This window comes from Cryptomeria japonica, chromosome 5 (genome assembly GCF_030272615.1).
Source record: "Cryptomeria japonica chromosome 5, Sugi_1.0, whole genome shotgun sequence".
Taxonomy (NCBI): Eukaryota; Viridiplantae; Streptophyta; class Pinopsida; order Cupressales; family Cupressaceae; genus Cryptomeria; species Cryptomeria japonica.
This window is the reverse complement of record NC_081409.1, coordinates 505,508,628-505,520,850: the sequence shown is the minus strand read 5'-3', so window position 1 is coordinate 505,520,850 and position 12,223 is coordinate 505,508,628. Positions and strand designations below refer to the sequence as shown.

General features: G+C 40.9%; 1 protein-coding gene across 1 annotated transcript in view; it reads right to left on the bottom strand.

Annotated features, from left to right (window-relative positions):
- The window catches only part of LOC131064883 (probable inactive ATP-dependent zinc metalloprotease FTSHI 5, chloroplastic), a 275,944-nt gene that overhangs the window by 82,630 nt on the left and 181,091 nt on the right, over window positions 1–12,223 (bottom strand). The window contains exons 14-15 of the mRNA XM_057999211.2: window positions 11,443–11,628; window positions 11,167–11,241 (exon numbers count right to left, since the gene is read on the bottom strand). Of these exons, the coding sequence (XP_057855194.1) occupies window positions 11,167–11,241; window positions 11,443–11,628 (261 nt within the window). The remainder of the gene's footprint in view (window positions 1–11,166; window positions 11,242–11,442; window positions 11,629–12,223) is intronic.

Sequence of the window (12,223 nt, the reverse complement as noted above, 5' to 3'; positions counted from 1 at the left end):
GGTAAGAAGAGACATACATATCATCTCTAAAGGAAGACGAAGGAGAATTCTGTATGGAGCCAATGGGCATGGAACAGGAAGGAGGACACGTAGGAGGTCTGCGGCAGGTAGAGACAGAAAGTCGTACGGGGGGCATACCAGTCGTACCAGGATGGGGAGTAAGGAAAAAGGTACTTTTCAAACCAGCACAGATTCCCATCACGGCACAATTGGTAACTGAGGTCACAAGGACCCCATCTCAGTTAGTAGACTTGAAGAGACACAGTGCTGGGGCCCACACCCTCCATATAAACACACCCAGGGGCGTGGAAGCGGCTAGAGTTGTTGCATTGGTAGTGGCACCAATAACTGATCCGCTTGCAATCATGGAGGTAGGAAATACCGAAGGGGGAATGCACTGTGAAGAACCAGAGGGAAACATAGGAAAGGGGACCGAGGAAACAGACATGGAGACAGAAGCAGACAGCCTACTAGCGAGATTCCAGATGGACATAGAAATTCCACCTCCTTCACCATCGCTGGGGCCTAATCAGCAAGAGGAGAGCCTGAGGATTGAAGAAATCGGGAAAGGGCACAGTACGTCCTCACCAACAGAGGGGGATCCAAGTGGGAACCGGTTGCGCAGCATTTTCTTTCGCAGTTGGAAGTAATGAGGACAGCTATGGAGAGGATGATAGAGAATTCTCGAGGATCTGATATGCCTGCTATGGTAAGAGCAACGGAAGCACTACTGGCGTTTATGACAAAAGGCTGCGAGAGGGAGTTCTCTGAGAAAATTGGGAACCACGGTTGGCCCGACACGGAAACTCCAGAGATAGTAGCAGAATAGGGAGTACCACAGATCCTTAGTGGGCATACAGGAGGTAATCAGGAAGTAATGAGAACTCTCACTTCTATGGAACGGACTTTCCGTACTACATTCTTACAGCTCCAAAGGATGACCTGGAAAGCGAGCAAAATAGAAGGAGACCACACCTTAGCCCTACAGCGAGAGAGTGAATTGAAAGAAAGGATCCATACTATAGAGCAAGAAATGGTTCAAGAGAGAACCACGCGACTTGAAAAGGAACGGAAGTAGGCTGCCTCTGAGAAGGACCGCATGGATGCACTCAGGCTTCTGAAAGCCACTCGAGAGAAGCAACTCCTTGCTGAAAGGGATTTGAAGATACTCCGGGAGCGGACCAGTACGGGAACAAGGACATCCTCTTGTCCCTCTAAATAGATATTTCTTGTTATTTTGTTGTGGTGTTCGTCTGGAAGACGAACAAGTTTTGGGGGGGGATGATGTAAGCCAGTTAATTAGTAAATAAGGCTTTTTGGTAATGTATTAAAATAAAACAATAGTATTAAGTTATAACTACGGGGTAGTTGGTTGTCTGACGGTTGATGGCCTAACCAACCGCAAACTCTTTATATGTAAGCTTGTAGCACATTTGGAGACACATTCTAGTGAAGATTGATATGATATACATCTGTGTTACATGAATATATCTCAGTATACTGTGTCATGTGTTGTTGGTTCTATGATAGTGTTTTATTGTACTCTGGTATTATAGTTGGATCTTGGTGTTTTGTATACTACAACGAAATCCACTTAGGCTAGTTGGATCTTCATTGTATACTACAACGAAATCACATTGCTGAAACTCCATACGGCCAACGCAGAATAGAATGTACTCGCTGAGTATCCTATCCTCTCTTGAGATAAGGAAATCCTTAATGTTGTTTCTCACGTTTGATCAAAGGGGACAACCTCAAGGTTTTGTTTGTCAGGTCTTGACTGCGGGATTACTCAGTGGTATGATGTGTTTTGCTGGAAACACAAGGGGACTTACGATAAAATAGGCAATTGTTGGATGAGTTCCTAGAACTTTAATAGTCTTGCTTATCAAATGGTTTAAGCTGGGTTGATAGTGTTTTCAGTAGGACTGTGGATTCTCTTGATAAAAAAAGGAAAAAAGAGGGATAGGGAGGGAGAGACGTACAAAAAATATAAATTATTTAACTAAGATAGCAGATTCAGTAAACAGACAAACACCTCCAAATAACTAGATTAGGCATTACCAGCCATTTAAGCACAATACTTGCATCAATCTAATGCGATCTTCAAGGGAAAACTGAGTTTTCATGCTATTTAATACAACATCAGAACTTTAACATTCATTCAGTGAGCATTCAATAACTGAACTAAGCATATGAAGGGTTCAGATTAACCATGCAGAAGGAAAGACAATCAGTCATTCCCTAATGGTATGAACAGCAAGGATTCTATCAGATGTTTACTTAGAGAATGTTATATAAAGGAAGGAAACATAACTGAAAATTCTAAATTAATGAAGAAGGAGACCATGCACTCACAAGGAAACTTGAAATAGTCTTAACTTTGCATTAAATCCTATAAATTTCGCCAGAGCTTCAGCAATAATCCATGAACTTCTTACAAAATGAGGGAAAACCAGTCCCTTAACTAGGCTTCAAAAATGGATGAATGGCCAAGATCTAATCTAAACAAAAGGCCCAGATTCATCCTTACAAAAGAGTACCCATACCCATAAATGGAGGGTAAATATCAGCGACTACCCCATAGGGAGCAATAACTACCCAAAAGGTAATTAAAACTTATCAAAAATAATCCAAAAGTGCACACACAAAGTTTTACATTTAGTTGACTTGAAAGTCAAATATGACCCTTTGGCCAAAAAGTGCACTTTTCAAAATCAAAAGGAAAAAAGCACTTTAGGAGAACACTTTTTTTCTTTTCAGCTTCACATCCCTTTTCCAGGAATTCATCCTCGCCGTGCAAATATTCTTGCCAAAGGTCCCGACCTGCTGTACGTTCCTCACGAACATATTCCTGGAACCTGAGGCACAATTGGAATAGCAAACTGAATGGAGGCATAGGAGGATGACGAATTTTATACTGCATGCCTTCAAGGTATTCGTCTACGTGCTTCAAACCATCTTTCCAGCTGGAACAATTACGCTCGAAGCACAACATGTCTGAATGGAATTGACCAGCAAAACTTAGGTCCCTAGCGGAATAGGTGATCCTATCCGTCCCTAGTCTTTCCTCCTAGTCCGGCTGTATCACTTCATCGAACAAGTCATTTTGCCATCCCGAGACCATTGATCAGAGGATCGTCTTGCCGAGTTCTTGCATGGTTTTCAGAATTGTCTCGCATGCATCGTGTTCTTTATCAATGATTTCTCGTGTCATTCTTCATGGTGATAGTCCAATACCATTCTTTGAAAATGCCGATATCATGGGGGTGCAGGATGTCGGAGAGTGTGGGGATCTATGCCTGGGTCCAAAAGAGAGCTCTTACGAGGGGAAGAGTGGTGGCAGCCGCTTCATGCATTCTAAGGGATTCCCTCTTTACCTCCAATAGTCTGACTAGGGTGGTCTCTCGATGATGGGCCATTTCTTTTACTTCTTCGAGGATTCGTTCTCCCCTCCCTTTGATGCCTTGTATCCATTCTCTGACGGCCCTTGCAGTATCTCGTACTCCTTCAAACTCCCTTGTAGTTCTTTGTGCCAATGTCGTCGGGGGAATGTGGGATTCGGAAGCATTGTGTAATGGCCTCAGGAGTTGATCAATGTACCCCTCGGCCTGCTCAGCACAAGCTTGATACATGTTCTTTTCAGTTGTTATCTCTTCAAGTTGCTTGAGTATGTTTTGTACTGAATCCCTGAATTCCTCTTTTTCTTGTTCCTTAGTGGCTCGTCTGATGGGGACAGTCGCGATGCTATAATCAGCAAGTGTAATCTGATCTACTGGCTTGTCTACAGGCGGGGTGGCGATGTGAAGAGTATGGTTCCTTTGCTCATCTTTGGTTATTCTGGAATATGCCTTGGGCTTTTTCTTCCCCTTGACTTTAGCTTGATCTATACGTGAGAAGATGTCCTCCAAATCGATGGGTGGCTTTGTGGTGGCCTTGCGCTGGGCTTGGGCAATTAACCATTCTTGAGGTACAGTCTTGGTTGATGCTATGGTTAAGTTTGCACTCTGTTCTTTGGCGTTTTCAGCCGTCTCATCACAAATTTAAAGCTGTTCCGCTATAGGAGGAATAGAGGAGGTGCCGAGTTCTTTGCTTGCAGTCGAGTTTTCCCCCACTTCACTAAACAATTACCCGGTGCCTTTGTGTGACGGTTGTTCTATAGTCTTTTCAGGCCCGCGGTTATTATCTGTCTTTTGCTCTCCTTTAATAGTGAAGTCATCCTTGGTAGTGTTATGGAGCAGCAATTCATGGCGGCTCTGTTGGGTGGGTTCATGTACTTTGATCCCCTGATTGGATGGAATCTCTCCTTCTTCAATTTGGTTATGTGGTTCAGCTGATCCAATTACTCTTAGCTCGACGTCCAGCATGTCGGGTGTGGGAGGATCATCAGCTCCAAATGCATCGATGTCACTCTGGGAAGGTGGATCAGGTATATAATCCAATTCTACTACATCATCGGATGAAGTGGGGTCCTTTGACGATGAAGTGACCTCTGGTCTCCTAATGGGAATCTTTTCCCTTCTTGTTCTCTTGGACATCCGAGTTCCTCTACTGGCCTTAGCCTTCTTCCTTTTCTCAGGCTTTTCAATCTCTTCCTTAGGTGCACTGGAAGTTCCCTCATCTCCGGAGGACTGAGAATCAAGGTTACCCATTAAGTGGTAAGCGAACTGGACTCCTTCATGAATTAGTCGCTCAATCTGCTGATGCAACCATTGGTCTATATATCTTCCTGGGGCTGCCATGACTGCCTCAAAATCAGTGATCGAGTCTTGTGTCCAATCAACACCTGGCAAAAGATACCTTACTGCCTCAAATTCCCAGACTTGTAGGCAATTTCCTGAATCTATGAGTACCCGATGATAATCATAGAGTCGCATTTGCTGCACACTCAGCCTCGAATATTCACGCCTTCGGACCTCATAGTCATCAAAGCAGTTTTCCAAAAATCTTCAATTGATTATTTTGCTCTGTATCGCCTGCCATAGGCTCTCTTCGCCAGATTGTCGTGATCGAAGCATTTCCTTGGAAAATGCTCTTGTAGGCCATAGGAGGCCAACTCTACAAAGGATTCCTCCGCCTGGGATGGGGTCTTTAGATGGACATCCTGGTTGCCTATAATCATGGGAAATGCGAATCCAACCTGCTTGTTGTCTCTGAGTAAGCTTTCGGTCGGACCTGACTGCCTTGTGACCTTCATAAGAACTATCTTGTCGGTTGGGTACCGTGGAAACCGGAGAGGGGAACCATCAAAGCCAGCTATCCGGATGTAGGAGAACCTTGGGAACTGGATGAACCAGGCTCCATATCTCTGTACTAGAATAGTAGCTTGCTCTGAGAACCTTATGTGTAATCCTCCCTGCATAAGCCTGACCAAGCGCATTGTGAAGGCGTCGTTGACGCGCTCATACTGACCAACTGCACAAGTCGGGTTGTTCTTTTCTCTTTGAGCTATATCTTGATAGTGTAGCTGTGGGTAACAATTGTATACTTTTACCTGATCAGGTCCATTCCCAAATTCACCTTTCATTATCAAACCTGGCAGTGGCTGGTTCCTGGCGAACATGTAGACTAAATAGGATGTCATAGTGAAGTACTTCTTTGCCTCAAGTTCGATCAGCTGGGTGTGGATATTGTCGCTTATGATCTGGGCCCAATCAAACTTGGATTTCCCAGCGAAGACCTGTTTTGTGAAGTAAAACATCCATTCTTCAAAGTAGTTGGATTTGGGGAGTCCCATAACCCTATTGAGCAATGTGACCATGTCCCCATGCTCATTGTGAAAGTCACTTCTTGGGGTCTTTTTCCCAATTCTGATGCTTGGAGGTCTTCTCTCCCTATACCACTCTTCATTGATCAGTTTTCTGCATCTGGCAGGATTCATATCATACGCCCCCTGCGCTTCATCTATAGTCGTGGCTGTGGGATTGTTTGGGAAGGGAATATCAAATGCGTAGCCAATGGCCTCAGGAGTGAAGTTAGCAAGGACCATGTCCTTGAGGAGCACCAATCTGGAACCTGGTTGGTAATGTCAGGCAGCATCCACTACTAACACATAGTTTTGCACTCCTGGGGGAAATCCCACTGCTTGGGCGATGCCACTTTCCATCATCTGCCTAGGCCTGCCATAGGCATGAGGGGAGAAGACTCGGCTTTTGAAATCCTGGATATCAATATAGCCCAAATCAGTATCACCGACATTGTCCCAGACACTCTGAACTTTTGACTCCCTCAGTCCCCCTCTCTGATACAAATACTTCATCCTTTCGACTTTGCGAGGGATACCTGACTTGGATGCTCGCGATGTCTCGACTATAGCAGGCGTCTTTGATGATTCTACTGCCCATTTAGGCATTTATCCTGCACAGCCGAACGCTAATTATGAGGCGATAAAAAGGAAGTAAAGCGGGTTAGATAAAGGATATGTCAACATTCAAGGATCAATTCAAAGAAAACCTGAATTGAAAGAACAACATGATTTCGTTGGCTAAAAACTTGATTGATTTAAACATGAATATTTATGAAGCTTCTCAATTGCGGATTTACACTTAGGCATTAATTTCAAAATGGATAAAGCTTGAGAAATTTTCCTAAGTTTAAAAAAAAAATGCATTTTCTAGCTGATTCTTAGGAGTAAATTCTGATTTCAATCGCTTTGCATGACGCCTTACAAACGTAAAAAGATGCGATTTTGAAGACTTAAGCATTTTAATCAATTTTTTGCACACACATCTATCCACTTTGCAAATATTTCAAAGGATCGAGAGAGGTAAAGCACACTTACCCGGTGAAAATGAATGGCGAGAAATTGCACGATTTGCAAATTTGAATGGGAGAGTTCTTGGTGGTTCTGACTTCTGCATTTTCTTATATGGCGAATTTCGGAGGAATGGGGGGATTTTGCCAATTTAAACACTTCGCGCTTTGTTGTTAGTTGCCGAACTTCGGCGATTTGAAGCGCACTGAAAACTCTACTTTTAAAACCCTCGCTTTGTCCCCATATCGCGATTTTCGGTGAGCTGGGGAGTTTTGCAAGCTTTTATTTTCACGCACTTTTCCTATATGGCGAATTTCGAACCTTTGAAGGAGTTTGAACACTTTACTTTTAACACTCCTCCCTCCTTATGCGAATTTCGGGGATGTGGAGGTTTTTGAAACTTCGGCATTTGAAACCATTTTGCCAACTTCGGCGATTTTAGGAGTTTTACAAACTCTCTAACTTTAATGCATTTTCACCTTAAAACGCGATTTTCGGGGTTTTGACCCATTTTGAAGACTTCGGCACTTTTGAGGTGTTTGCAAATTTCGCCGATTTGGCTTATTTCGCCAACTTCGAACTTTTCGCACCTTTGTCAATTTCGGCCCTTTTGGCCATTTTGCAAACTTTCTCTTTTTGACATTTCGGCCTCAAGGTCCGAATTTCGGCCCTTTTGGCCATTTTGCAAACTTTCTTATTTTATTTCATTTCAGACTTAAGGTCCAAATTTCAGCCCTTTTGGCCATTTTGCGAACTTTCTTCTTTTTTTGACATTTCGGCCTAAAGGTCCGAATTTCGGCCCTTTTGGCCATTTTGCAAACTTTCTTATTTTTTTTCATTTCGGCCTTAAGGTCTGAATTTCGGTACTTGGGCGTGTTTAAGGTTTTCGCCCCTCCTTTACCTTCCGGATGGCGAAAATCGACATTCATACAAATCGTGCAAACTTCTAAAAACATCATGTAATCTCTCCCATTATTCTTATGCGAAAATTGGCGTCTTTGGGTCCTCATGCGACCTTCAGATGCGCTGTCCTTTAACTTGGCGGACTTCGCCAGTTTCTATCATCCCACGCCTATTTAAGGCGATTTCACAAGCTTGAACAATCTCTTGGAATTCGTGCCCGAGGGTTCAACTGACCATACGGATTCAAAAGCTCATCCACTCAACATCATCATCTCACGGACTGATCGCAAGCTCGCTTGAAAGGACGTGAGACACTCTGTGCGGAACTCAACAGGGCGAAGACGGAAAGGCCCAAAAAAGGAAGGGGACCCTATTGGCGACAGGGAGCGTGTGCAACGCACAACAGTACGGACGAACCCAAAAGGCAAAATGTGTTTTTCCCGAACCCACGAACCCGGCTCGCATTGCCGAACCCACTCCCGAATCCGAACCGGTAACTTAGATATAGAACCTTAACATATAAGAACTAGCAGAATTCTTATACCAAATTTGTGTTAAATTGAGTACCAAAGTCAAATTGTTTATAGAATTCATTTTCAATATGCAGAATTTATAGGGACATCCCCTAGGTGTCCCCTGTCCCCAGGGTGTCCCAAGGACGGGGACACCTTAAAAAAAACCCGAGGATGCACCCCCAGATAACTCTGCTTAAATCTGATATGAATTAGCCACTCAACCAAGGTCAAGTATAATCTAAGACTCTGAGCAACAGAGAAAAGAAAAGAAAAGCAGAGTTTGGGAAGACTGATTTTGCTGATATTGCTTTCCCAAAGACTTGAAAAATCCTTCAAAAGAAGCTGAAAACTGTGATCAATTATAGTTCACCACCACTGCTACAGTGGTGTTGAACATCATCCTCAAACCTAAAAGCAGAGTTTGGGAAGACTGATTTTGCTGGTATTGCTTTCCCAAAGACTTGAAAAATCCTTTAAAAGAAGCTGAAAACTGTGATCAATTATAGTTCACCACCACTGCTACAGTGGTGTTGAACATCACCCTCAAACCTGCAAAGGAAGAAGACAGCCTCAGTTTCAGTTGCAAATAAAAAAGTCTGAATTGTTTGGAATCTCTGATGAACAATATTCCTTTATAGGCATTGGAATTCCTCTTTACATGATTTTATCCCCGTTGTTTTTGCGTTAGGGTAACTATAAAAATCATGGTAGAGATGACTAATGGTTTTATCATTAGTTTTGTACATTGAAGGAGACTTTGGAAGGCTAAACCATCAAACATATACAGCTGATATTAGTCCTCCACACCCAGGCAGAAATCACTTTGGAGCTTGCCATTTTTTTCAATGAGTGGACTGAACGCACACGAAACCACTGGTTTATGTCTTGGTGCAGATTACTACTTACCTTGCCACTTAGAATATATTCCATGAAAAATGTGCACCACCTTTCACAAATCACAAAACTTGGTGAAGATCACTCAACCTTTTGCCATTTTTATATGATATTTGGCATGGAAGAGGGGTAGCTAAACCCTATAAAATATGCACCCAACTTTGATTTTACTTCTCTTTCAATCCTTAATGCCGGTTAGAAGAAAACAACTTACCCGTTTGTCAAAGTTTTTGAACTGGCAGGGAAATACCTTGTCTTAACCCATTCACATGTGTGCCTGATTCTATTTGGGTGGAGTTCCAGAACACATTTGCTAGTTTTGCAGATACGTGCAAAGATTCAACTTGGCTAAACCAATAGAAAAGTGTGCCAGCCCTGTGGATAACGTTGAGGTGTAAGATTGGACAGAGCAGATCATCACTGTCACCACTTCTTGAGTTTGGCAGATTTCTTGCTTAATTGAGCAAACTTGATCGATTTGGGTCGAAATTCTGGTCTTTTAGTTATGTTATTATTGCCAAGCAGAGAATTGATGGGCTGCAACCATCATCTTGCTAGCCAAAACAATCCGACCTTCAAAATTACAAGAGTGCCATAACTCAAGTGTTATTACAAACCTTCTTTGTCAATGCCTATTCATGCTTGTACACTATCGTTATTCATTGTCGGACTTGTTATGATTACATAATGATGATCTTAGTTGAAAAATAAAGGCCAATACATGATCATTGCAAACTGACCATCAGAACTCAAATTGGATTGAAACACAAATGATAATTGATTTGATGACAAACTGGTTCAAGGGGGATATGAACATTGAGTTTCATATGGTTACAACAACTTTATATGGTAACATAAGAGAGTATATTTAATGGATGTTTCAATGCCCTGGTTTAGAGTTGACAAGATAAAAGCTGTACATCAAAGATATTAAAATGGAGTTCGATTTTGCTTATGTACGTATCACATATCTTTACTTTGGCACAGATTAATTATGTTCATAATCATAATGCTCAGAGTGAAGGTTAGCGAAAGACAAAATATGCCACTGTAACCAGCATTTGGGTTTAAAATGGAGTTGGATTTTGCTTATGTATACATCACATATCTTTACTTTGGCACAGATTAATTATGCTCTTAATCATCATGCTCAGAGTGAAGGTTAGCGAAAGACAAAATGTGCCAACCTAAAAATCAATTTGGATTCCCATGGACATGTTTCTAGTTTCTAGTAATACATTTAATGGAAAGGCATGTACATGGTACTGTTTTGCAGAGATGCAGACAGTTATATTTGTGAGAAATATGTAGGTTAAAAAGTAAGAGGAACCATTGAGTTTGAAATAAGGAAAGAAACATGTTCTACTAGTTTCACAGATTGTTGTCTTTACATTCACTTTTGGATTAAACAATTCACTTCCTGTGTCTTTTCTCATCAAACTCATTCCTGACTCAATTTTACAAACTAATGCAAACTACATTAACCAAACTGATTCCTACTTTCTAGATCTAATTGTTATCTAACTAGTTGTTCATATTTTCAATATGATTCAATTCTGCGTACAACTCCCACTCTAACATTTGAAATCAAAATGTATCATAAGCATTTACGGATAGAAATAAAATGCAGAGGGTCTCAAGGAATATTTGAAATTTCTATTTCATGGATAGAAATAAAATGAATCAGTTGGCCAATTCATGGAAAAGTAATATATCAATTTGGTTTCAGTTATAGTTTCACCAGCCTTGTTCCCTAGCAATTATTCTTTTTTGCTACCCCGTACCACATAAGTGAGCCACAGAGACTCAAAGCAATTTTTAAGAAAATCCAAATTGGAAAAATATCTATTTGAATAAAATCTTAAAGCTCAAGTCAACTGTCTGATGTCTAAAGCAACTTATACTAAATATTCTTTGATTTGCCAATATGGACTGTAACTCAATCGTGAAACTTAACTACAATGAACAAAAAGAAAATCTAAAAGAGGGACTAGAACGGAACAAGAAAAGAAACGTCTAAAGCTGCAGTATATAACAAGAGAAACAGAAGACTATGATTGTGGGAAAAAAAAAATCATTATTTAAAAAGAAAATAATCACCAAATTTGTAGTCCAATAAACCATATGGTTGTCATCCGGACCCCAACCATATTCAAGCACCATCCTTGTCGCTATCTGCAGAGGGATACATAAATAGTAAATAAGTTATAAGTTCGGCATAGAGAGGAATCTTCTTTCTATATTATTTGAAACTTATAATTTCTCCAAGACAGATGGATTGACAATTTAGGAAGGTGAAATGAGAATAATATAAATAAATACGTCAAAGCTTTTGATATCTGGGAAAACATCGCATGGATTTTGACAAGTCTCTACCTGTCTTGCCTTTTCAATTTCCATTTTTGACAAGTTATTGCTTTCTTCAGATGGAAGCAGAAGCCTAGCAGCAACATATGAACCAAAACAAAGAACAAGTTCCTTTTCTAGATATGATCGGCTTTTTGTTTGTAAGTCTGCAAGGTCCCCTCCTCCATGTCTTGTTAACTTTGTAAATCCAACACCCTAGAATCAAAGCAAAGAGTTAAAGATAAGATTCCATCAATGATGACTTGCTAAAAGTTTCCCATTTCTTCCATACACATCAGGAAAAGAGTTAAACCAAAAAGTTAATAAACCACGTTTACATAAAACTGAAACTCCATAAAATAATTCCATTTGTCAATTCACTATCACTTGACTTCACAGGAATGTCTGTACAGGAAAAAAAAAACCACCATGGAAAAGGAATGTCATGGCAGTCCATGCCATTCCTGTTTTTTTTACACTACATCTAAAAGTCGAAATACCATCAAAACCTTACATGTTAAGGCATTGTTTTAGAGAAACAGAAATGACACCAACTTGATATAATTGACATGTTCAAAAACCATCAGTGTGTTGAGACAGGAACATTGGCGAATGCTAGGGATTTAAAAAGAAGCCCAAAAGATTTTGAAAACCATTTGAAACTGTGCGCCATATAAACCCCAAATGAATGTGAACCTTCTTTCTTGCATGGTTGCCATTACAACCTCAGAAGATATTTTTCAAATTTCAGGAATATAACCTCATTTAAAAAATCCAGAGGAAACAAAACATATATATATATATAGGATTG